The sequence below is a fragment of the Rhamphochromis sp. 'chilingali' genome (genome assembly GCF_963969265.1).
Source record: "Rhamphochromis sp. 'chilingali' genome assembly, chromosome: 2".
NCBI classification, from domain to species: domain Eukaryota; kingdom Metazoa; phylum Chordata; class Actinopteri; order Cichliformes; family Cichlidae; genus Rhamphochromis; species Rhamphochromis sp. 'chilingali'.
This window is the reverse complement of record NC_137930.1, coordinates 53,084,251-53,111,396: the sequence shown is the minus strand read 5'-3', so window position 1 is coordinate 53,111,396 and position 27,146 is coordinate 53,084,251. Positions and strand designations below refer to the sequence as shown.

General features: G+C 42.8%; 1 protein-coding gene across 1 annotated transcript; it reads right to left on the bottom strand.

Annotated features, from left to right (window-relative positions):
• Window positions 1-2: 2 nt before the first annotated feature.
• camk1db (calcium/calmodulin-dependent protein kinase 1Db) lies at window positions 3-27,146 on the bottom strand. Its single transcript, XM_080876090.1, has 11 exons — window positions 26,436-27,146; window positions 14,431-14,562; window positions 12,173-12,247; window positions 9,254-9,392; window positions 8,552-8,678; window positions 8,220-8,295; window positions 6,686-6,798; window positions 4,615-4,693; window positions 3,803-3,890; window positions 3,530-3,692; window positions 3-1,972 (listed from the first exon to the last, which is right to left on the bottom strand). Exons 1-11 carry the CDS (start codon window positions 26,528-26,530, stop codon window positions 1,821-1,823), a joined length of 1,239 nt encoding a protein of 412 aa, XP_080732216.1. The 5' UTR covers window positions 26,531-27,146; the 3' UTR covers window positions 3-1,820.

Genomic DNA, 27,146 nt, shown 5'->3' with positions numbered 1-27,146 from the left:
AAGCTTCTTTTTAATGCACAAATCTCTACAACTCCAAAGCACATTTCAGTAATAATATGTAATACATGCATACTGAGGGACTTCCAGTGCTTTATAATTTGCTTTCTTTTGCCGATCCAGGAGAGGTGGTGGGAAATATAGGGAAGACCAAAATAAACACAACCCAAAGCTTGTTGAGATTTGTATTTACAGTAAGTAAAAGCTCAAAGTCCATTTTGATATTCACCACATTTTCTTCTCTTTTTTGGGGATAATTCAAGATTGCAAAACCCTCAAAACTGGAGATGCTGTCGTGAAGGGTTTCTTTCTTTTCTCCTTTCATATTGAGCTGGTAAAAATCCAGTGGTTACCACAGAGAAAAATACAAAGACAGATGCCTTCACTGCTCTGTGTGAAAGTCTGCAGAGAGCGAGCGGTAAGGGAGAGAAGGAGAAAGAGTCTTTCTGCTAAATTCAACAGGCTGGTATGAAAGCACAGTGATTAAACACAGAGTGAGTGAGCCGTTTTCAGACCAGCCACTTCACGAGCGGAAGCAGAGCACGATATTTCAACTACTCAACTGGACACCACTGATTGGATTGGTCTCGACTCCTGAATACATTCGCATTCATTTGTAATTTTTTTCATTTTTTTTAAAAACTACAGACATAAATTCACACGTCACTGGTCAACACTTTCTTTACATCCAAATATGATTCCAGGTTTTTAAAGGGAGAAAAAAAAAACTATTTAGCAAGACTGCTTTAAAAGAAAGGAAACATCTCTGGCACATCAGAACAATATGCAGTATTTTAAAGGAATAACCTCACCATGTTCACCGAAACAGCAGAGCTTGATCACTTGGAGTTTGGTCAGCTTCACCTTCACGTCCCTGCAGATCCCTGAGAACTGGTCACAGAGCAACAACGTGTGGTCGCCCTCGTGTGGTTAAAGAGGACTTCACAGTCACGTCAATCAAGTCATCAAATAAAACAGCAATTACAAACTAACAACTAGTAGATACTGTATCGTACAATTCGGCAACTTCAGTTTGATTTAATAACACATTTACATGATTCTGCGACTGGTATTCTTACAAAAATTCATAACGTATTATAAGAAAATAAATATTCCAATACATTAGTGCAACGCAGTAGTCCCCTCAGCGATCTCCGCCATGATTGAAAACACACCGTCCTGCTTCACGTCCACTCACTGAAAAGCTAAAAAGGAACAACATCACTACCGTCAGGAGTTTACGATGCCGTGAGCCAGAAAAAAAACGAGAAAGTTCAGAGTGCAGATGATGTCACAATTAGTAACCACAGCTTGAAGCTTATATTTCACTTGCATAACACAACTCCACTCAGCAGCTCCAGGCAGGACATCGACACAAGGCATACAGTGGAAGGTCCCGTCCCAAAACAACAGAAAAGACAGCAGCTTCAATAAAGAGTTTCCTTTAGTGTGGCACTTCGAGACCAGACACTCTTTTATCTGCCAGGCAGCCCTGATCCAGGCTGAGCACGGCCTCCACACAGTAACACCTTCGGTCGAGAGGCTCCCTTCACCCCACCTCTGTGCTTCCAGGTCTAAATGACAATGTGAAGGGAAGCAGAGGGGGAAGCTGTGCTGATCCAAATGGAGCTGAGCCAGCGCTCCTTAAATTCCTCCCGTTTCTTGTTTTTCGTTTTGGCAGAAACTGATGGGAGGTGGCGGGACGGGCAAACTGGGTAACGACACTGAATCACGAGGCCTGGGATGGGTTTTTTTTTTCTTCTTTACCCACCCAAGTCTCAAAGCTCCGTGGTCTCCCAGCTCACCTCCCGCGGAACCTGGCGTCATTTAGTCCCCGTGTGGATGACGGTAACAGTGGAGGGTCGTGGCCTGGGTGGCTCGGCCGACGCTGGTGGCTCCTCTCGAGTGGGAGAGGGGGCATCTGAGTCCTGATGGTACGCTTTAGCAGCACATGGCAGAGGATCTATAGGGTGACCTGTGGGAGAAAAAGATTTCCTTCAGCAATGAATCACATGCCATTAACTCTAAGATAAAGAAAGTTGCCAAAAAATAATAATGAGCACGACCACAACTGCTTGCTAGATCTCCTGTAACAATTGAACCCTGTAGTTGTAAGTTAAACTAATAAATACTAAAATATTGTAAATACTGGATTATTTAGTCATCTATACATGTTAATCACAACCCACAGTGCAGCTGATTTTTGCGTAAACAGCCCTTGAAAAACAGATCTACAGATGCTTCAGAGAAACAGTGTTTGTGAGCCTCTCTGTACGCCAATAAGAACCCATCATTTTATTCAGCTTCTGCCTTTTTATGGCTACTTGAGCCTTTATTTGATCCTGGATCACATAAATGGTAAAACCATTGATAACACTTTCATGTTGTGCATTACAGCAGAGTGATTCAACTGACAGCGTTCCTGCTGGTTATTTTTATTAGCTTTTAATTTAAAAAAAAAATAAAATCCTCACATTTGAGAAGCCGCATTGATTTTTTTCCCCTTTGTCAAAGATGTGTTTTTGTAAAAGTGGATCATTTTTATAATAACATGCAAAAGTCTTAAGACAATCTGGATTTCTCTATAATTTTCTACTTTTGGTAGCCATCAGCCAGCTTGTGGTACAAGCTGGCTGGACGCTGAACCACTCTTCTTTGCACAATTTAGATCATTTAAATGGGTTGGTTTCCTTAGTCCACAAATTTTCAATATGATTGAGGTCGAGGATTCAGGAAAGCCATTCTAGAAGGTAAACATTAGCTGTCTTTATGCATTACTACACTAGTTTTGATGCGTGTTTAGGCTCATTGTCCTGTTGGAACACCCAGTTGTGTCTAAGTTTCAAATAACTAGCTGGTGATTTGAGGTGAAGTTGAAGAATTTGGAGGAACCATACTGTTGTACCTCTAATTACTGATGACCATTTGAACCAAAAATTTTAAATTTGGATTAATCTGACCTGTTGCCACTGATTTTCAGTCCAGTACTTGTATAATGTGGAATACATCAGCCTTTTCTGTCCGTTTCCCTCCCTTAGATATGGTTTCTTAACAGTCACTCTTCTACTGAGACCATTTCTGATGCTTCAGCGAGCACTGGGCTGATCAACCGAAGCTTTGGTGGATTTTTTTTTCAGTTTCTTAAGAACGTGCCTTTCAGACTGAGTAAAGAGCAGCCAATGTCCAAATAAAAACTCTGAAAGGCTTTCAGAAAGCCTGGAGAGCTAATGCTCACGACCACTTTCAAAATCACTCCTTGTTAGGAAAATAGAAAGAAATAGGGGGGTGGTGGCTCAAGACTTTTGCACAGTGTTGTAAGCGCTGACATCAAACTAAATTCAACAAAAAATTAAATTAGGACCACATTTCACATGTTAAACTCCATTTAGACTGTTTAATTTGAAAAAACTCACAGCTCGAGAGCTTGTTAAACAGTTGTCATTTAGCTTAATGAAGTGGGCAGGAGAGTGAAAAGGCTGCGCTGAGCGTGGCGCTAAAACTGAGACGTGGTCGTGTGTGAAATGTCACTCACAGTCCTTCAGGGAGAGCGGGGCGCAGTCCACAGACTGGCTCTTGGCTGGACCTCGGCTCTGAGAGCTGGACACGGAGCTGGAGCTGGAGATGCTGCTGCCAAAGCTGGTGCCCAGCTGCAGGCGTCTCATGTGGCGGATCACAGCGGTGGCGTTAAAGGCTTGCTGTGAAGAGATGTTGTAAACAGACAAGAGTAACCAAGACAGAGAAAATATTAGAATATAGTGTTTTTTTCTTTTGTGATATTGAACAACTGAGAAAAACGAAGTCTCACCCTCCATTTGCTTTTGGCAAAGTTTTTCCTCATCTGTCGACTCACTGACTCGTGTATGTTCTTACACAGAGCAGTGTCTCCAGCAATCCTGAAAACAAAACAAAAAAACAGATCAAATATAAAAGACAATACACACAAACCAAAACAGCATTACCCAGAGGACTTATATTTGTATGTGTAAAATCCTCATGCTGTTTTCCAATTTGCTGCCGTGATTTTTTTCCCCATTCAGCGAAAACGTCTTTGATTGATGGGGCGATGTTTCAGCAGGTGCTCGCACACCGTATCACGTTCTGCCTCATTCATCACAATATCTCGGCACAAAATATCGTCAATGAAAGTCATTTCTCTCAGTTACGACACCTGTTACCGGTGTCACAAGCCACATATTTATATCAGAGGGACCACCTGCCCGAAACCTCGAAAATATGCATCGCTGGCTAAAGGACTTATTGGCCACCTCAGCTGGAGACAGCAGCCCACGCCATTTTTCTCGTTAAGCTCTGATGCAGGCCTGGGAAGACATCCCAATTGTTCATCAGAGTCCACATTCTTCGAGGATCCTTCACGACACCAGCCACTAATTGGCAGCCATTTATTCAGCAGATTTCTCTCCGAGGGCCGGCGATGCAGAGCAGAGGTGGACTCGCGGCTCGAAGCCATGGTGACAGATGACAGTGGGAGGACGAGCACTCCGTGATAAATGCGTAAGCCCGGCAATCTGCGTAACACTGCTGTGTAATCGCACCGAGATGTGTGGTTCCCTGTGATTGTCTGGATGGGACGCAGTGTGGCGACGGTCAGTTTCTCACCAGGGGTGCTGAAGGGCCTGATCGCAAGTAAATCTCTTCTCTGGATCCTTCTCCATTAGGCAGCTGATGAAGTCTTTGGCTGAGGAGGGAATTAAAAAACAAAAAGTCAAAAGTTCATCCAGATGAGAAAAAAAACTATATCATTCAGTAACAGGCTCCCACTCCTCCTGCGACCCTGAACTGGATAAGTGAATTTATATGATATTAATACAATTCTAGACAAAACACATGTAATTAAATAGATAAAGAGAAACCAAAACTGCACAATAAATTCAGAGTTGAAGTCTCCAATTAAGTATTATTATTAGTCGACAACCATTAGAGTATTAATAGCGAATTGGTCCCAAGCCTGCATTCTTTCTAATGCCCAGCAGGTGGCAGTGAAAAGAAGTCTAAATATATGGAGGTCTATAGGAAAAATGAACTTCTGTCTCACTTGGTTTATGACCTCAGTAAACACTACCCTCATCAGTCTATGGTCTCATTCAGTAGTTTTAAGTCTTACTGAACTCAACGTGATGTTCATTTAGTAAATAATGACCCACATTAGAGTCAAAAGAGATGATGATGCAAAGTATGCTTTAAGCCGGGCCGGCATGAACATGCAGTGTCTTTAGGTTTCTTAGTTATTTCTGCCCTTTGCTCAGCAGCCTCCTTTTTTTTCCCTCATGATTTAAGCCCTCATTAAACGCTTTCCTAATGAGTCTCTTGTCTCAATCCCTACTTTCATGCCGTCCATAGAGACTGATCATTTATGTCCCATTTAGAGTAAAATAAAGTAAACAATAACAAGCAGGGTATTCTTTATTATCTGGCTACCCAGATGGCTACCCCGTGGCTAACATGCTGCGACCATACGAGTGTGCAGCAATGTGGGTGTCTCTGTCAGATCCACATATTGCTTGTTCAGAGATAAGATGCAATAAGGTATGCAAGGGAAGCATTTCCAAAATTATGTGCCGTGGCCCCCTGGAGAGCTGTGAAGTTACTGCAAGGTGGCTGCAAGAAGTCACTTAATGACAAAAAGCTTTTAATTTGTTTTATACGTCTTCTCTATAGAGGAAGTAAAGCTTCTACAAATTTACAATGTACATGTACAAAGCAAAGTGTCTGTAGATTAAAGTGAATCAATGAAAACACAAAGATGGAGATCCTTCATAGTCTCACATGATGATCAGAGCTGGTATTATAGGTTTGGACAGATGGCAGAAGATTTTGAGAGATTTCAGTTCGGGAATGGGCCCATGAAAGTACAGTTCTTAGAGTAGATTCCTTTTTGTTCTAAGGCTGTCGCTAGCATCCCAGCTGATTTCACAAATACACCTTGGCAAGGAAACTAGCCAGCTTGTGCTAACATTAGCTAACAAGCTCAACACACCTTTCAAATTATCATTACACCCAGTTTCAACAGACAAAAATATCAAAACTGAAAACTCTGGACTTCAAAACACACACAGAACCTAAAGGTGGCCAATTTTGATACATACACTTAGTGGCCACTTTCTTAGGTATCTGGTTGGACGCCCTTTTGCCTTCAGAATTGCTTTAAGTCTTTGCAGCACAGATTCATCAAGGTGCTGGAGACATCTCTCAGAGATTTTGATTCATATTGACATGATAGCATCACACAGCTGCTCCAGATTGGTCAGCTGTACATCTATGATGTGAATCTATTCCACTGCACCCCAAACGTCCTCTGCTGCACATATATACAGTGACTGTGAAGACCGTTTGAGTACAGTGAACTCACTGTACTGTGCTTTGAGGGAAGGAAACAGCAACTGAAATGACCCGTTGTTACAACCAAGGTGCGCACAAGAGCATCTCTGAACTGAGCATCTTGTAGCAGATGAGCTACAGCAGCAGTAGACCACAGCAGTCAGCTAAGAACAGGAAACTGAGGTGATGCTATCATTTCTTCTATTTAGTGACACAATTTACATTTTTGGATTTGGCTAACCATGGTCTAGTTATTTCTTCTACATAAAATTTCTAAGTAAAGTACAGAATTCATGAAATAGAAATGTTACCATATTTCCCTCCAACACAAAGACTGACAGCTAAAACTCACCAGAGTCAGATATGTCGTCCCAATACGGCGCGTCAAACTCATAGTCTGCCTTGAGGATCTGCTCAAACAGCTTCGAATCGTTCTCATCGTAGAAAGGAGGATAACCACAAAGCCTGAAAAGATGAAGAGGGTGCGATTACACAACGACGGCCAGTGTGAAAGCCATCATCAAACTTTAACCCAAATCTAAAAGGATTTGCTGTGGTCCAATCTCATTTACAAGCAGTTTGATTTTTCGCATAGCACGCAACAAGAGGCGCCTCCGAGGGATTATGGCGAGCACATGAATACAGAGAGAGAACAGTCAGAGGCACAGACGGTGCGGGCATTCAAATTACACATGTGCAACATGATTGGGAATTTTTGCATTATTATTATTATTATTATTACTAAACTTTTTTCTACAGCAAACATCAGGCAGAAGTGTCTTTTGTTAACATCAGAAACACTTAATGACCTTAAAATTCGCTGCACTTAAGGAAAAGATCATTACACCAGGGATCGACACCACTTTGCATAATTAGGTTGGCGGCTTTGTGTAACACTTTCTACTGAAAGCCTTCCAGGCTTTGAATTATAGGAAGAGCAGCTGTTTAGACTGCTTTTATATACTGCACTTTATTACTTTTCTTAAGATATGAAATCCTAATTGTCCCCAATTGCACTTATTTTATAATTTTATATACACAAGGTCAAGAAATGGCACCAATAGTCAGCCTGCAACCACTTCAGAGATCCGGGCAGTACAGAGGTGATTCCTAATAACTTAGTTGAATCACTTAACCGCTTTTCATCTTTGTCCAATTCTTGATCTGCTCAAAAATACCGGCTTCCTAGCATTTAGCTCGTAGCATTACTGCGCACAGTGCATCCTAATAGATCAGCTGACTGCATGACTAGAGAGACCGCCGTTTATCTTTCATTTTCAATCTTATTATCTATTTCATTGTGTTTGCTCACTAATATATCTCCCTTTCTTAATCAGGACACTTTGAGCAAAGAGGTTTTTAATCTCACTGAGGTTTTCCGCTCAGTTTCTGATCTGAATAAAGAGTTTCTGTTTAAATGGGGGCCTATTATGCTTATTTACAGCTCAAAGCTTCTTCTTCTTTTTAATTTAGGAACTTCACTAGAGGGGCTTTGTTTGCAAAAATCCCTACAGATTTTATGCTGGCAGTAAATAATCATTTTTAGCCATTTCGTCCCATTCACTCCTAATTGTCAAGGAATCCCCATGAGCACACTTTAGGGGAGATGCAGCTGGTTTTGGTGTTGTGGTCCATAAATAGGCTCTGTCTACTTGCTGGGTATCCCATGACTGTTGCAGATTTCCCTACATAAAAATGATAAATAAATAAATTTAAAAAAGTAGGAAGTAGAAAAACAACAAAGCTGTGAATCACAAGCTGATTCACTTTCTCATACTTTTACCTCTTTATTTGGAAGTTTGACCGTCTGTATAATAGGACAGAAACAAAGGAAAAGCATGCTCCCTGTATGAGAACTAAGGCAGAATTTTAAAATGATTACTCACAGAATATAAGCGATGACCCCAATAGACCAGCAGTCCACAGCTTTACTGTAAGGTTTCTGTGCTAAAACTTCAGGAGCTGCAACAACAAAATGTTCTTTTTTAAAAACATCATATATATTTATGCAGTAAAGCAATGCTAGCAGTTTTCTGCATGCACGACGCCACAGAGGCTGGAGGACAATGTGAATATTTGGTGGAGTGCCTGAAGCAGATGGCTAAGGTTAACCTGCAGCTACTGGCAGATTAAATTAGGTCACGTTCAGCCAGCGAGACCATCTAATTGTCTCTGAGTAAGTTTTCAGCAAAGCCAGGGCGTCAGAGGGCATCCTCACCGACGTATCCTGGCGTCCCACAGGCGGTGGCCATCACGCCACCTGTTCCCTCCATCTTTGACAGGCCAAAGTCACTGATCATGATCTTTGAATCGTCGTGAGGACTGAAATACAGCAAGTTCTCAGGCTGAAAGCATAAAAGAAGACAAAAGCTGAAACCTATGCATTTGCATGTCTGTCTGCGTTTAGTTAGAAGTCATGTCATGTGTGCGCTGGCAGCAGTTGTGGCAGTTCTTTGTCTACATTTTGCTACGAAAGACATTACTTAAGCTATTTTTAACAACTTTTTACACAGTCTCTAATTGGATTAAATCATAAAGCCGCAACATTTTACATCTAAAAGGTCAAGTCTGGACACACATGGCTGTAAACGTTAACTTGAGTGGTTGGTGGAAGGCAGCCACCAGATGATAATCAGATTCTTCCGATTAGACTGATGTTAGTCACCAAGACATTAAGATGTCAGGCAAAATGTGACATCCAGGAAGCTCTGACGGTTTTTCAGAAAAGGAAAATCCCTGACATTTAACCTTTGCGGGTCATGAGTACTGAGTATAATGGCACTCGCACAGGTTGAACAGCGGGGATTTCCTCCTTACAGGGTGACTGAAGAGGTTTCCTGGTTAAGCACTAAAAGTGCAGTCAGCTCATCAACACCAACAAAAAAAGAAGTTTGACTATGAATATCAAATACCGCAGTACCTTTAGATCTCTGTGTACTATGCCCATGGAGTGCAAATAGTTGACTGCGTCCAAAACTTGCCGAATAAGCCGACTGGCATCCATCTCTGTGTAGAAGCCCTTTTCTACAATGCGGTCAAACAGCTCGCCTCCAGACACCCTGTCAGTCCACGCACACAACAGCAGAGGGAAAGGTTACATAAAACTGTATTTGCAGTGCTTTACAAAAAGCAGGCGTAAGGCAAAGAAAGATTAAACGCATTACTGTTTTTCATTTTATGTATCACTGTTTGCTCTTTCTAATTTGATATTTCATTTTAACACCACAAATTCTTGCCTGCTTGCATTTTCCCCTTGAAGCTGCTGCACGCCTTACATGCAGCAGTGAATGAAAGGGCCCTTGCACAGGAAAAGTGTGGGCTTCTTTACTTATTTGTACCTGCACGAAAATCTCCAAACCAACACTCCGGATCGTTCAAACAGCCTTCCTGTTGAAGTTCACCCTCAGGGATTTCCTCTAAATCTCTACTGAAGCTCCTTGCATGCATTTCTATAGTTTAGTCACTTCTTGTATAATCCAATTTATGCCTGCAGTTTAAATTTGTTTAGCTTTTAGTCACTTCCCAATGTAATAGTTTTTTTTATTTGATTAAAATAAACAACTTATAAAACACAACAACCTGTAAGAAGGAAGGAAAGGAAGCTAAAAATAGGCATCTTCTTGTTTGCTTCATCTGTATGAAATGATCTACTTTGCGGCTATGAAATATTGCTAAAGCTCTAAAATACCTTCTTTTTTAATTCCATCTATGATGACTCATTATGCAGCAGTCGTTTATTATTGTTTGAAACTGATGAACCAGCTATTTTCAATGACTTTAAACTGCAGCTACAAAAGGCAAAACTCCCACCAAAAACACTGACTCATATTAAGTTAAGAATATGCGCTTTCATATAGTGCTACCAATAAGATTTACGTAAGTGAGACTTCGGAAACACTAAGCACCTTTGAGAGATACAAAGAGGCCGGGTAATGGATGGCTAAATTGCTGGTGCATCACTCACAAATGCTGTGAAATTATCCGGGGAGGGAAAAAGGTGTCAGAAATCATGAAGACGTGCAGTTTGCAGGAAAACGGCATAATGGCAAAGAAGAATTTCTGCAGAGTGCCTTTTATCCCACAACTTCACTCCACAGACAGCTATGCATGTGCTCCTCATTGTTGCTATAAGGATAAATTGATCATCTTTCTTGTAGACAATCGGATAAGAAGACTGATACCATCCTCCCATCTGTCCCCTAAAAGTGATTCTTAGCTGCACAGTGAGCTTAAACAACCGTGGAAACAGCCATACCCGACAATAAACACGAAAAATCTTATTAAGTAATTCATTCATGACAACAACGTGGAAAAATGGAAAAAAAAGTGCAGCTTAAAGGTCTGAGAAGTGATGGCAGAAGTGCCTTAAACCTGCTATTTTTTTGAGGAGGCTAGCAGTTAGCAACTTCTTTGGTTAGAAGTCTGCATAAATGTCTATGAGAAAATAAGCCTACTGTTCATTTGATCTACAGCCCCAGTAAACCTTTTCCTGGTGAGTCTGGCATCTCAGTAGCAAGTTTCACATGTTCATTCTGAAAATTACTTGTCCCTGTTACTCCTTGTCCCTGTTAGAGACAAGGAGGACAATATAGCAGGCTGTGCTACAATGTAAACATGAGTTATCCCTTGTTTGTTATACCCTCAGAAGCTACTGCTAAAATGCCCGAAACTTCACTTGAGGCTGGATCCAAAAGTCAAGTCAGTGGGCCCAGTTTTGGTGAATAAAACAGTAATAGCTTATCAGTCCACTACTTAGCATTTGTTAGCAAGTATCTCCTGCTGTGAGATGCACCCACCAAACCTGCTTCCCTTACTTCAGGGGTGTCCAACTCCAGGCCTCAAGAGCAGGTGTCCTGCAGGTTTTAGAGGTGTCCTTAATCCAACACAGCTGATTTAAATGGCTAAATTACCTCCTCAACATGTCCTGAAGTTCTCCAGAGGCCTGTTAATGCAATAATCATTTGAGTCAGGTGTGCTGACCCAGGTTGATATCTAAAGCCTGCAGCACACTGGTCCTTGAGGCCTGGAGTTGGAGACCCCTGCCTTACATGATACCGCTGCACTCTCATTCAAATATCGTATCGTTTAGCTCCAAAATAAATAAATCAATAGCCCGCAAGTATCCCATATGGCAATGCTGATGTTACAAAACAGTGACTATGTCCATCTTTTATATACAGTCTATAGCCACCATCCGATTTCAAAAACACTAATATGGCAACAAGGTCGATCCTCAGCACAAGGTCTGAAAAAGGCACTTCACTGACCAGCAGATCAGCTGTCACTGTGGTTACGTCCATCTTTTATATATAGCCTGTGGATCTATGCACATCTATCACATTATCTGTGATATTTGTTTCTTTCTTAAAAATAAAATTCAGTAGTGTCCATTATAAGCATGTAGCTCCTTGTAAAATCTTTGTAAAAGCTCATGCTTTTTTTTGCCTCTAAAGTTAAGCCAAGCTAGCTGTTCCCAAGTGTTTCCAGTCTTTATGCCAAGCCAAGATAACTCGTGGGCTCAGCTTCATGTTTACTGAACATATAAGGGAATGTCAACAATATACTGATTATTATCTCTGCAAGAAACACAAATGTGACCTAAAGTACTGCATGGAAACATACTCGTTAGTTGTTGTTGTTTTTTTAAATTGCACTACTCTTACAGAAATGGACTCCTGTCTCTTTAAAGCATTGCTGCATTTACTTCAGCAAAGATGTCTCAAGGATATTAAAGACACTTACTCAAGCAAAAAAAACAAAGCAACAAAAAACCACATTATCAAAATGACAAGCCAAATGGGAAGCAAAGAGCTGACCAGTGGTGGCTTGATGTACTTACAGCTGCATTATGAGGTACAGGTGGTTTGAGCTCTCATAGATGTCCTCCAGAGCCACTATATTCTCATGCTTTATCCTGCAGAAGGAGAAAAGAAAATTCACTTTTCTTGCTGTCAGCTTCTGTTCATTTCAGCACAGGCTACAAATGAGGTCTAATTAGACTTTTCTTTGGTTAAAATGATGCCCTGTCGACTGAAAGCCCTTTTTGCTTTCCATTATAGAATGTGTGCACGTCCACAGTTACGAAAAATGAACCTAGTGTAATGTATTGTTCATACAGGGTGGGGGAAATTAAAAAAAACCTTTTGTAAATGGCAGCGAGTGTGGGGATTCTTAGATGACACGGAGCGATGAGTCATGAACGGCAACCCCTGTTAGCAGGAGCACCTGAAGAAAATAACACAGATGCTGGGAGAGCCTGTGTCCAGGTAACCAAGATAGGGGAAAAAAAAGTGTGCAAAGGCAAGGTGATACACAGATGACAGAGCATCTTCAGAAGGGCCAGTGTGGGGGTGGAAAAAGAGGAGGCGGGGAGAGTCTCAAAGGACCAAACAATCTTCACAACTTCTCTCCTTTTCAAAGTCCAGAATGAAAATGAGGTTTCGGTTTGAGGCCTGTTAGACTAACACAGACGAGTAAAGGGTAAGAGGACGAGAAGGAAAATGGATGCGTAACCATGACAGGGAGGGGGGGGGAAAAGAGAGGAAGTCAAAGGATAGCAACTGTAACCAGGCACTCACTTCAAGAGTGAGTGATAACTGAGCTTCTTGCAGCAATTACCCATCAGGCCCTGGAGGAGGATGGAGTGTCACCTGGTGTCAGAGCAATCCTATCATACCCTGTAGGTGTGTGGGTGTGTGTCTATGTGTGTACACGCAAAATAAATCGATAGATGGGATTAGGTGAGGAAGTCACTTAAGCCCGACAATGACTGTTAAATAAACTGAGACTAAATAAACCAGCTCAGGGTTGCAGAGAAAGAGAAACAAGTTTCCCCAGAGGATGACACGAACCTTGCTAAACAACCCTGCAGCTGGGTCAACAAAGTTCCTCGAAAGGCCACTTGAGTCTCGCTTCATCATTCAGTGAAGTTAAAATACCAAACTTTAAATCAGAGATAAACATGGCACAGTAAAAACAATTTAACAGAGATTCTGCCAGGCTTCACTGACTTGGAGTTCAGCAATGTTAGCTTGAGATAAAAGGGTTTTTGTTTATTAAGGGCACCATCTGTCAAATATTTTTTTGTGTGTGGATTGTAAGCATAGACTGTATATAAAAGATGACCACAGTCATAATTAAATTACCCACTGGTGACTGCTTAACATTTTATGAACACCATCTTGGTGTTTTGAAACTTGATGGCATTAGCGCGAGGCGGCTCTAGCTGAGATTTTTATGGGGACAGAGCAAGTTCGTAGAGGGCCGTGAAGACCTGGTTTGGTAGCCCCTACTGTTCATTCAGCTGAATTCTATTATTATGCTTGCACTAAGCAATGCAGTTCGGTAATAATGAAAAACTTAAACATCCATCGCCTGATAAGTTACTGCAGTGCAAGTTTAATTTAATTATTTGGTTAACAGTAGCAATGTGCAGCAATCATGGTAACAAGCATGACGGAGCTGATGGGCCTGTGCAGCTTCAGCTTCTACAGCTACTTTTAAACCGCTGAAAATTGCAAAACAAATTAAATGTGTTGAGGACGTTGTGCGCTCACAGTCAGCTGTTCTAGTGTGTGGTGAGCTCATTAATTCACTTCTGCACCTAAACAACATCTCTCTCCTGTTCGCCCCCTGCTTTGCCTCTGCAATCTAGAAGATATTTTTGCACTTTTATGACTGCTACATTTCTTTATGAGTCCACTGAGCGTGTATGGTTGTAATTATGTTTAGCATGTCTGAATGGAAGTGCATTTTTCAGCTTTGTGGAATAGCAAAGTGTCTTGAGTCAAATGTCCCCCCCTGTCATAGCTAGCTGTTCGCCCTCTGTATACGCTCTGCTCCCAACCCTGAACCCAAGTCTGCTGTCTTTTTTATACAGTCTCAGTGATTGCACTGTCCTGAGGTCTGTGCTCCAGTTCTGGTGCATGAAATTCTACTTTATGAGTCAGGTTCTTTTCCAGATTAGCAAGTCTCTGTATCTGTGCAATGTGCAGTCTTCTCACGAGCTTGGAAGCATTAGCTGATAACTAGGGCACCGCATCATCCAAATAGGGTCACTTCTGGCACTTTTACATGCAGCCTATGTGAGGTACCTACTTCCTTAGGACGGCAATTTCGTTTTCAATGCTCGTCTCCTTCCCCTTGAGCGCTTTTTTCGGGATACACTTGATTGCAACCATCTTCCCCGTGGCCTTCTCCCGCGCCATCACCACTTCAGAAAACGCACCGCTGGAAGAAAGCAAGACAGAAAAAGAGAAAGAGTCCTGCTTTATATGCGCTCAGACAATATTGACACATCATCAGTGAGTAGATAGGGGGCACTCAGAGGCACACAGGCCAGAGTACACAAACGGCATATTGGGAATATTTACTGAGAACTGGCCAAGTCCCCGACTATGGCCAGCAGCCTTCTGTGCTGGCGTACGCTTGACGCTTGCGCGCAGCCAAAAGCACAGCAAACACTTTTAAAACCTCGAAAAACACCCATTTAGGATGGCAGATAGCGTGTCTTCCTCTGCCATCTGCTTCCATACGTGAGCGCCTTTAAAAACAAATACCAAATTAGGGGAATATTTGCTCAAGCAATCTGTATCTGTTGCCATGATACCACATAGATAATAAAGCTTGCTGAGCAGGAAGCGTGGTGACTTTTTTCCTTGTTTTTATTGCACACCTTCAGGATGGTTCGATGTCAAGCTCTTAAAGATTTACTGGGTCACGTGAGCTGGGCTTATTATGATCTAAAAGGCAGATTATTGATTAGCACACAGTCTTACAACTCTAATGTCTTTCATTAGGATTAAAGGATAACACAGAGGAATTATTATTCAAAAAGGTGGTGCTATAATATATCATGTAATTATTATAAGAAGACTCCTTATGACAAAATTACCGAGTTTCTTTTACTCAAGTTGCAAAATCAACCATCACATTTAAGCCCAAAATAGTTTGAAATATTTAGGTTACTTCCTGTAGGTTCCTTTTACATCTGAAGGAGCAGACATTAGGGCTTCCTCTTGCAAGTATATCTATATTATCCACTTTTCCGGTTTCTACGTGCTTTTACATGTTGTTCTTATTGTAATGTTAGAGTATTGGTCGGTTCTCGGTTGGTGAGAACAGGTCTCCACCGGAAGATTCTGGCAGCAGATCCAGAGCACAGTAAAGACCACAGACACCAGCTGCAATTCAAGATAAAGGAACTGGAGTCTGTGCAACCTGCAGGATGAGCTCCTTCCTGGAGAGGCATCTGAATGATAAATGACTACTACTAAAGTACCACGGCCAGTAGGGCTGTGCCACATCATGTTACTGAATTTCCCGGAGGAACCCACCCGAGGGATTAATAAAGTTTCATCTATGTTGTCTGCAACAATACCAAGTTTAGCAACAAAATCCATCTACATGCAGGCTATAACGAAACAAGCCCAGGCATGTCTGAGACGGAGAGTCCATGTCCGCCTGACAACAGTTTAGTTCTTCAAGTACTAAATTGTTGTCACAGCTGCTCCAACAAAGCATAGTATGTTTCAAAATATGCAAGAAAACAGTTCCAGCTAAAGATGGAAACAAAAAAATGCTTCACAGAAAGAAAAATATCCACATCATTTATTACAACCAGGCTACCGAGGAAGAGCTGCTACAGCTGGCGACGCGTCACCCCAGGAAATAAATGTTTCTCTCGTGCATAGATGATGAGTATAGGCAGTAGGTTAAACTCCCTTCAACCCAACGCCATAACCTGATGTGCACCTCTCAAGAAAAGTAACTGCACATCGGGTTATGTGGACACAGCACGCTGAAGTGGTTCAGCTGCTTTGGTGTGGGGCGATCGTGGCTCAAGAGTTGGGAGTTCGCCTTGTAATCGGAAGGTTGCCGGTTCGAGCCCCGGCTTGGACAGTCTCGGTCGTTGTGTCCTTGGGCAAGACACTTCACCCGTTGCCTACTGGTGGTGGTCAGAGGGCCCGGTGGCGCCAGTGTCCGGCAGCCTCGCCTCTGTCAGTGCGCCCCAGGGTGGCTGTGGCTACAATGTAGCTTGCCATCACCAGTGTGTGAATGTGTGCGTGAATGGGTGGATGACTGGATATGTAAAGCGCTTTGGGGTCCTTAGGGACTAGTAAAGCGCTATATAAATACAGGCCATTTACCATTTACCATTTCCCGCTGAAGCATATTTTTTTTCAGTTTTATTAGGTGACAGTACTGACAAGTTTTTTTAACTATTGTCAAAACTGGAAACTTGTTTCAATAGATTCACACTACTAATTGGGAAGTACGTGATATTAATGGCAGCTCATTGGAAAAGAAGGAAAATGCCCTTCGTTTATTACATTACTGGATCAAAATTAAAGTCTATGTGTGGATATACAGAAAGTGAAGATCTACAGTGTTCCTAAACCCAGTGCGACTAACATCAAAGGCTCCATTATGTTTTCATAGTGTAATCACCACCTCCCAACAGGCTGTAAACTCAGCGCCACTGGCTGCAGTAAGTCCCACCATGGCCATCAAATCCACGCTAATCCCCCATCCCTCCCTCTTACAGAGGGGGGAGGGTCAGTCAGTATCGTGGTACACAAACAGAGGCCTGTGTGGGCAAACGCACACTACTTTGTTGCAAAGCCATGCTCCAGGTGTGATGAGGTGGAGTGCACTCACCGCAAACAGAACGGTGAAGGCTGGAAGCGTGCGCCCTTCTGACTTGACCTCATTCTGACATATGATGTGGATATATGCAAATGCAAATTCAAGGGCTTGTGCAGGTGAATGAGTTGGTGCACTACTTGCTGGCCTGTTACAGCACTATCTTCCCACCACAGCTGCTGCTGCCATTAAGGCAATGGGCGTCATTCTTATTCAGCACACGCCACCAATTTCCACAGCTGTACGGACATTCGAAGTGCAAAATTCCTCCGCCATCAGCACGCGCCGCCTGACAAGCAACTCTCGAGCGTGGTTTTTCAGAGCATGTGTTCTGCTTTCTGCAGCAAAGGAAACACAATGAAGAAAACCACAGGAAGCCTATGAACTCACTGAGAGAGCATGGTTAAGGGTGTATAACACGGTTTCGGTCCCCCTTGCTCACTAGACTGACAGGCAGCAACATCACTTCCTGTGAATGACAACTTACAATGTCAATGCATGAAGCATGACAAACTGTGCTGCAAGCTCTGACTCAATTAATTCTATTAGTTCATCATTCACAGGAAATAATACGTGTGATCTCTGCTAGAAGCATGCATATGGCAATGCTGCTGCCCACACACTGCGTGTGCACATGCATACACATGGATGCAGTTATGCAAGAATTAAACTGATCAGACAAAAACTAAGTTTGCCAAGTAAAAAACTATTAAAGCAAAAGTGATGAATATTTTCAAGCTCCATGTTTCAGATTTGAGAATTGACCTACTCCAATCTAGCAAGTGGAATTAGTTTAGTATTTTATAAGCTGCATAATTAACTGAGGAGTGACAATAATCATTAGCGAAAGTGCAACTTAACTAAACAGCCATTTGGGAGCAGCACTAAGTGATGAGAGAAAGAGTCATCGAAATTGGACCCTTTATTGAACCTTATCTCAATATATTACGCACAATGAAAATGACTGTATGCCTGCAAACTGTTCCTGACCCAGTGTCAAAGACTGCACAATCAAGTCAGCACACTGACTCAATAATGTCTGAATTTTAAGTTCCTCCCAGAGCCACAGAGCTCCCCGTTTCGCTGCTCTTGGATGACAGAACGAGCTGTGTGTGACAGTCTGCAGTCACACAACACCACCATGTGCAGATATCCAACTCAAACTGGCTGACTAATGCGAAATGTGGGCTGCTCTCTGTATGAAACCAGAGGCTGATGCTGCAGATGCAGATGCAAAGCGAGCCTCCTATCTCTCATCTAGAAGAAAAAATAAATAAATTCTAGGCCACGACCTCAGCTGGTTGTTCTTGGCGATTATAAAAATGCGGGGCAATTTTGATGGAGGAAGTACGTTCATGGAGGTGGTGGCGGGCTTTGACAACAGAGCCTTGCTTACTGATATTCACAGACGGTGCCTGCATTGTGTTACTGCGGGGTAATCACACTGATTCATCTTGTGTAAGATGCATTAGAGCGGGCAGTTACGCAACATATGGGATGGAAGAGTCGGAAGTCGATAATCCAGGTAAGGTAATACCTAAAGTCATTCCTGAAAAGTGAGGCGACACCTTTAAATCAGACACAGAAGCGATGATGAAACCTGAGTCGAGTTCGAAATCAGTTCAGGGAAACCTTGTGGGCTCCCTCATTAAGACTGGAAACCAAAATCTAAAGTCAGGCTTGTAGGATACAACATTTTCTCGCAGAAGGCTAAACTGCTACGATGGTGGCTTAATTTTACAAATTTTCAGCCACGATCCCTCAAAATCTGCTATCATCAGTGTGCAGTCTTTTATTGTCTATGTGGAACACATAAAGTAGTGCCCTTCAGCCATAAATGAAACCATAGAAAGTCTGGTGATTACGCTTCTCCACAAAGATGAGTCAGGCCTTGAGCACACAAACTTTCACAGGACCTGAAAATGCATTACAGAGAATGAACACACTACACAAGAATTTCTAAAGCCTAAATTGTTCATCAGTCCACAATAAGGCAACGTGTCCACAATGGAAATTCAGGAGTGTTACTCCTCTCCCTAGGAGTGGGTGTCCTGCAAAGCTCGCACCAAGAGAACAGCGTGTAATCCTGAACGAGGTGATAAAGAACCCGAAGTAACAGCTAAGCACCTGCAAAAATCTCTACAACTTGTTAAAAATCCCATTATTAGGGGGAAAAATAAAATTCTGAATAGAAATGATGTTAATGGAAGGACATGAATGTTCCACCAAACTTCTGGGATGTTCTGCAGGCAAGGTGAGTTAGAAGCTGAATATGGCACACTATGTTTGAAGCTTAGTTGAGGGAACAATGAAAAAGCAAGAACTTTTAGAGGAAAGTGCGATGTGAGGAGAGGTTGGCAGATGCAGATATGACAAAAATGACCTGAAGCAAACCACTGAACGGTCAAAAGAAAAAGACAAAGATTCAACATCATTGCCCTGATGTTAACCAATATGGGATGCTGTGGCAAGACCTGAAATAAGAGAAATTTTGATGATATCTGACTGTTGTCCAAGTCTCGTCAGCAGCTGTAGGACTCATCTAATGGAGGTTGGTGCTACTAATGGAGCATAAGCTGCATCTGTGAGCTTGCAAAATACATCCAGTCCCTTTAAAACTTCAAACTTCTGGGACTGATCTGGTCAGTTAAGCAGAGGGGTTTGTTAATCAGTTTCAGCTGCTTTGGTGTTATTAGGTAGTTCGGCTCCACCCGGATGGCATATCAATATGTGCCATCGCCAGAAGGTCTGCTGTGTCTATCAGCACAGTCTCAAGAGCATGCAGGAGATTTCAGGAGAGGTAGTTACTCCAGGAGAGCTGAAAAGGGCCGAAGGTACTTAACCCATCACCAGGAACGGTATTTACTCGGTTATGGAAAGAGAAACTGGATCAGTACTGCCAGAGAACTACAAAATGACCTCCAGCAGGCCACTGATGTCAGAAACAGAGTTCATGAGGGTTGTCTGAAGGCCGACGTCCACCACTGTGGAACCCAACTGGCATTTACCATAGATTACCACAACTGGCAGGTCGACCTGTGAATAAACTAGAAATTAACAGTTTTTCAACAAAAATGAATCTGGCTGAATCAACTGACACAAGAGTTTGCCACTTACTGAATGAAGAGATTTAGCACTTTAGTAATAGAAAAGAAAAATGCAAAATATTGTCTGTAGTAGAGTAGGCTGAATATTTTAAAGTTGGGTTCTGGTTTAAGAAATGCCAGTTTGCAGAAAAATAAATCAAACATTCCCTGCAGGAGGGGGATTTCTCTCCAACCAGCCAAAAATGGCTTTCTGCCTGTTAAACGAACTCGACTAATACATCCAGTGAAATCCAGCAGCTGTTAAGGTCCCTACAAGTGGAGCTGGGAGCCATTATTCTAATACCCTGTGGACCTCAGGCTACTTTCCAGTAATGTGCAATTTGAGGTCACTGGACTGATGATGAAAAAGAGAGCGATGGTCAGTTTACAGGCTGTTAAGAGCTACTGGTGCCCACAAAGAGCTGAAAAAAAAAGGTTTCTGCCAAATATTTCCCAAGAGCACAAGATAATCTTGTCTGAAACCACAGATCAGTCTGTCAGATAGCAGCTGAATTATTTTAATAAGTGCAATTACATTTCCTGTGCTCTGATACAGGGCAGCTTTGTATCCTTCCAACTCTCCAAGTACACTGGATAACACAACATGGCTGTGCAGGCATTCACTGCGGTCAGAGGTGCCACGGATGCAAATGGAAATGTCTGTGCACAGTCAGTGTAGATGGAGAACAGCAGTGATGGTGGGAAGTGGTAAACAGTCTTCTTCAGGCAGAGCAACCAAGGTCCTCTATCATCCTAGTTGCCTAGCTTCCACTTTCACGGCATTCATGCAGCTTTCAAGGACCCAACTTGTTTCAGAGAATTATCAATGCACAGAGGCAACAACAGTCACTTCAAAACCAACAAGTGGGGCTCTGTGAGAGGACAGCTCAGTTTAATATTGGTGTTTATTTATGAATGTCAAACTTAGAGAAAAAAAGATAATTTTCCTAAACTGGAAGCTAAGTGAGGACAACTTTGACACTGCAATTTCAGAATGTGGGATGTAGAACACATCACAAAACACTCAAAGCAGATGTAGTTGGAAAGCATTTTGGACTGCATTTGAGCCACAAAATGTAGGGAAATAAATAATGTTTTAGAAGATTTGCTTTAGTGAAGTACAGGTGTGCAGTGCTCTATGCAGTCCTGTGAAAGTGCTAGGCACACCATTACTGCTTCCACGGGAACTGATAGGGTAAGTAGCAGCCAAGAGCTGATAATCAAATACACTTGATTAACTGATCATCAGCAAGCGGGAGAACCTCTATAAAAGGAGAAGTTCTGGCAGTTTGCTGATCTGGAGCATTAAGGTGTGCATTAACACAATCCAAAGTCTTCCCAGGAGTGGACGTCCCAGCAAATTCACCCAAAAATCAGACCATGCAATGCTCAAAAAACTGCAAAAAAGCCAAATATCTGCAGGTCTCAGTTAGCATGGAAAATGTTAAAGTTTATGACAATATGATTACAAAAAGACAGAACAAGTCTGGCTTGACAGGACAAAGCTTCTTCTCTCAGAAGAACCTGGTAACACAAGTTAGCTTAGCAAAGTTACATCTGAACCAATCACTTCTGCAACAACGTCCTTTGGACAGATGAGACCAAACAGGAGATCTTTGCTCATAATGAAGATCAAAGCAAAGCATATCAGCACAAACACCTCATATGAACTGTCAAACACGGTGGTGGAGGGGTGATGATTTGGGTTTCTTTTACAAACACAGGACCAGAGGCATGTACGACAAAGCAGAATTATATCTTATCCAGGTAACTTTGTGGTTACCGGGGTTTTCTGTACTTACAAAGAACAATCATTTCTTACTAGGGTGCATCCCCCATAGTAACTTATTCTGCAAACCTAGCCTGCTCAAGGAGTTGAAAATCAACAGGTATGAAATCACCGACTATTGACCAATCAATTCTCTGGAAATCAGCATCACTAATCAGCAGCAAGATCGATTTTTATTAGTGTCTAAAGTTTTTGTGTTTCCCAAATGAACATCAGTAATAAATACAGATTCTTAGATGCTGTTTTCTTTCTTGACTTTTTCAACTTTTTTTTTTTTTACCAATAGGCTGTAAACAGTCTTGCTATTCAATATGCATCAATAGATGAATCAAGTCACCTATTTGTTCCTTTGGACTTTATATCAATCACAGGTAGACTAAGCCTACATTTGAATTCTGTTTTTGTATTTACATGCCATTAGAACATTAAACATCATTGGGGCTTTCGATGAAAGAATAAAAACTAATGGTCCAACGAGATCATAATCCATCAGATTTTCCCACAGTTGGCAAACAGAATAAATTTTATTAATATAAAAGTTCTTTTCCACTTTTACTGACCACAAAAGGAGATCGATCAAAACAAATAAATGTGATTGGTCAGATGATGCCAGCACCACCCCTTTCATGTGAACTTGCTCGTATCTAGATCAGGACAACCAGGGTTAACATAGCGAGTTGATAACACTGGCTTCACACAAAGCTGGTTAAGGTAAGTGGATCCAGGTAACTGGAAAAATACCCTCTGCATGTCGGGTTTTCCTTCATTGTACCTGGGCACGTTGCAGTCACCGAGTTAACCATGAACTCATCTGCATCCTAAAGTACTGTAAAGTGAAATGTGAAGCCATGTTTTCAAAGCTTGACTGAAAAACTGCTGAAAACAAAAAGAATCAAGGTGGTGCAATGGTCCAGTCCAAGCCCAGACCTCAAGCCCATTGAAATGCAGTGACAGGACATTAAGATAGCTGTGCATAAATAAATGCCAACAAACCTCAATGAACTGAAGCAGACAAGGGGGACAAAACTCCAAAATTCCTGCACAATGATCTGAGAAGCTGATGACGCCCCATGGAAAACAACTACTAAACATGCAAGCTCTAAGGAGCCTGAAAAGAAAGTGACTGGACTAATTTAAATTTCTTGAAGACATTTCATCTTTTATCCAAGAGACTTTTTCCAGTTCTAAAACCAAACGCTGGAGAGTCCCAGGTATTTAAACCTTATCGGCATTTAAGAACCTGTTCCTTAGACCACCATGACCTGGATGACTGAGAACCTACAGATTTACTAAACATGCAGTTTTTATATCCCATTGACCTCCGACAGCTATGGTTCACCCCTATTCATTTAGAAAGGGGTCCTCAAATAACTCCTAATAAGCATTACCAAAATGGCTTGCTTTAAAAGAACGGGTTCATTCTCAAGTCTCTCATAAAGTCGGGAGGAAGCTGCTGGTGGAGACCAAAACAGAACAATTAAACTGGGGTTAATATTAAGCCTCTGTTCATCAAGTGGACACAAACGTAACTCAACCTGAAGAGAAATGTGGCCGGTGTGTTAACAGTAAGTTCAAAATTTTAAGCTTTAAAGATAATAAACTATGTAACAGACACATTATCTATATCAAACTCATCTGTGGCATTAAATACAATCCAATTATCGGGTTGCTGAAGTGTCTCACCTCACTGCATCTTACATAAGACTCACTTATACAAGAAATCTTGCATAATGGACTTAAAATGTTTACACAATGGGGAAAATAGCGTGCTGACAGTCAGACTCTAGTATGTTAGTAATATCTCAGTCAAATACTTCAAAATCTCACAACTCTTCGCCCACTGGGATGTCTGAAGCTGCACTTGGGTAACGTCAGCTTACTTAACTTGCTCCAACAGGCTATCAAGCAGCTTAGGGGCCTAAAATTAGGCCAAAGTCGAGCAGAGCTGAAGTGATGAGGACTACCTTTCAGTGGTGAAGATCTCATTAAATCAACAACAACAAAAGAGCTGGGAGAGAAGAGCGGCCAAGACCATTATAGTGTCACGGCCACAAGCTTCCTGTTCTAAAAGTCCTATCAGTTTCTGATCAGCCGCTCTGGCCTCCAGCTACTGTTCGGATCTCATCTCTTTGTTCTCGTCTTGTTCGCACCGATGTGAACTTTCTTTGCAAGAGGGCATCCAAGCATCTCAGAAACAATGCGGGCAGTCGTTGCAAAGAAACATTCACCTCCTTTATCTCAGGAGGTGTGATCATTGCGGTGTGCGTTTGAGAACGATAACACATTCAGAGCGTTTCGAAGAATAAAGGTGACAAGGTTAAAATGCAAAGATCCACTCCAAGCATGAAATGCATGATTAAAGATCAGTAAAATTAACTTTAACAGGCAGAATAGCCATTAGTCCAATGTTACTATGCATCAGGTTCTTAGGTTTGCCATTGTAACATAAGAAGGAAACACTTGTGAAAAGCACATCAGAACAAGAGCACAGTAAATTTTTTAATGAGCTTTCCATGTTTTCTTTGGCAGCAGGACACTTCCAGAGGGATGATCCCTCTCGGACAGCGATTTGGAAGCCTGACAACTGAACCAACAGTTGAAAGGTGGAGCAAGAGGAAGAAGAGGAAGACAATCTGTCCCCTCCTTCGACCAGCAGCACTTCCTCTTCCATTTTAATCCCCAGCGAAAGCTGCGAGCTCGCTGGGCTTTTGTGCCCCAGGTGGCCTGTTGTGAACCCGGGAGTGCAACAACAAGCCACTTCCTGATTAAGACGCGTAGGAACAAGTAAAAATGGCCCACACTCGAATTCAGCCAGCCAGGCAAGAGGAGTACACGCTGTACGGTGTGTGCCATTACAACCGAGTGCTGACGAACCAGCCCCGCAGATGTGTGCTGGGTCGTGGGCGGAGGGTTGTGTGTTCCTCCAACCTGGCCATTGTGTGGACAGTAAGTCTCAGTGAAGATGATGATGATGATGATGATGATGATGATGATGATTCACTGGTCTTATTCAGAGGCTCTTCACACACAAATGAAAGCCTTGCGGGGGGGGGGGGGGGGGGGGGGGGTGAAAAAAAACAGAAAAATCAGAATTGCCTCTAGGCAGGAATGTCTGACTGTTTAGTCCAGCAGCTGAAGTGTTGAGTGCGCTTTATGAATCACCAATCTCAGAGAATTTTATGATGCTGCTAGAAAAAAAACCAAAAACAAAAGAAAGCACAGCAGATCTGCAGTCACGCTGAACAGCTCAAGTTTCCCCCAAAATGAGAGGATGATGATAGGATACAGACTAATCAAAGTTTACACAAGGGGACGATGCTCCGAAGAACAAGCCACATAACCATAGTGACCAGAGACCTGTCTTTTTGTTTTTTTTACTGTGCTTCACACCAGTTTCAGCTAAATTAAAGAAAACAAACACGTTTCCTTGGGGAGACTCCATCCCTCAGCATCTCATAACAACATCAACACCACAATGACTACTTCTCAGGAAAGAGGAGGGGGAAACCATCTCTCTGGGGGGGGGGGGGGGGGGGGAGCAGAGCAGCGAGAACTGCACTCTGTTAAACGTGTGATAACACCTAGCAGTCTATCACAAGGCTGCTTGGATTGTGTGAGCACGACCTGCTCTGGCTGTCTCCTGTCGCTCATTCACTCAGGCTCTTCTGTCTGTGCTGCATGACTTATTCAAAGAAGAAAAAGGCATGAAGTCAGGCAGCACTAACAGCAGACCAAAATAAACTGTGGAATTCGCCTGCTCTGTGGTCCAAGGGCAAGGGACTAAGTTCAACCAAAGATGAGGGGAGTGGGGGAGTGGAGGAGTGGAGGGTGGGGAGGGGAGGTTTCCCTAAAAACAAGTCCACACAAACCAGAGCACAGCAGTTTACTGTACAAACAAGAATCTGCCACAGTGACACAGATCCATAAAACCCCAGACGTGATCTTTCTCAGCTCAAATACATCCCTCTGTTTGGAGAAGAGAGTCAAGAGGCCGACAGAACAAGGCACAACACCCACTAAAGTCCTCACAGATGGCCCCCTTAATTTGGGGGAGCTGATTTCTTCATCATCATCATGTAATGCAAAAGAGGCCCCCGCTGTCTTTGTCACAGTTGTGCCGATAAATAAATGTCAGCCTTAACAAAGCTCTGGATACACGCGTCAGTCCTGGGAAAAAACATAAAAGCAGAAACATGCCGCAGTAGTTTCTGAATGAACCATGACATAACGGGGAGGGGGGGCATCACGCGAGTCTGACTTCACACATGATTAAGATCCCCTTCTCCCCCCCCCCCCCCCCACACACACACACACACACACACACACACTGAACAATAAACTCATCAGGCTCCAGGTCTGGGTTTAAAACGCCTCTATCAGCGGGCTGTAAGTTTCTGCCTGCGTCTGTCACCAGTTAATTCAGCACACATTCAACAGCTGTCAGTCAGCGCTCATTTCCGCCAAAACCGCTACACTGTGGCATTGTTGTCTTGACACCAATTTGCACAAGTGGACACAAAGTTGTTGGTTTTCTGTTGTTGTTTTTATCCGCCCGCAAAGCCTGCGTGTATCGCGTTACTCACGTCCCAAGGACTTCCTTGAAGTCAAAGATTTTCTTGATGTCATCGACATGCTTTTTCCAAGATCCATCGCTGGACTCGCCGTTTTCTTTCGCCATTTCGCGCAGGGGTGGGGGGAGGAGAAGAAGAAGAGAGAGAGACAGAGAGAAAGAGGCTGCCGGAGGATCACCAGTCGTCTCACCCAACCCAGGAAAAAAAAAGAAAAGAAAAGTAATGCACTTCTCTATTTCGCCAAGGGATTCCTGGCTTTCTGTCAGCACAGTCTATCTTGCCTCCTGAGCCCTTGCATGCAGTCAGGCAAACCCAAAGGGGGTGTGGGGGGAGGTATGTCCTACTCCGAGAGGTTATTTCACTAATCTGTTTGACGTAGCGGATCCCAAGCCTGAGCTTCCCCGGTGCTCAGATCACTGTGACGGGGGAAACACAGGCTCTCCCCCTCCTCCTACCCCGGGCGGGATTCAGTCAGTGTTCATGCGGCGATGCTTTGAGCAGAGGACGGGCTACTTGCAGGAGGATGACACTTGGCAGTCGCATCCGAGCTGCTGTGCCATCGAGTCACACCGACCGCCCTGTGGTTGTTATAGCAATAGGAGGAGTGGGAGGTTGCTGCTCCCGCCTATCTATCTGACAGCGCAGGCAGCGATTTAAGTGTTCGCATTGCAGCAAATCACCGGCCCGCTGGAAAGTCCTGGAGTCATCGGTGTCAGCGTCCGT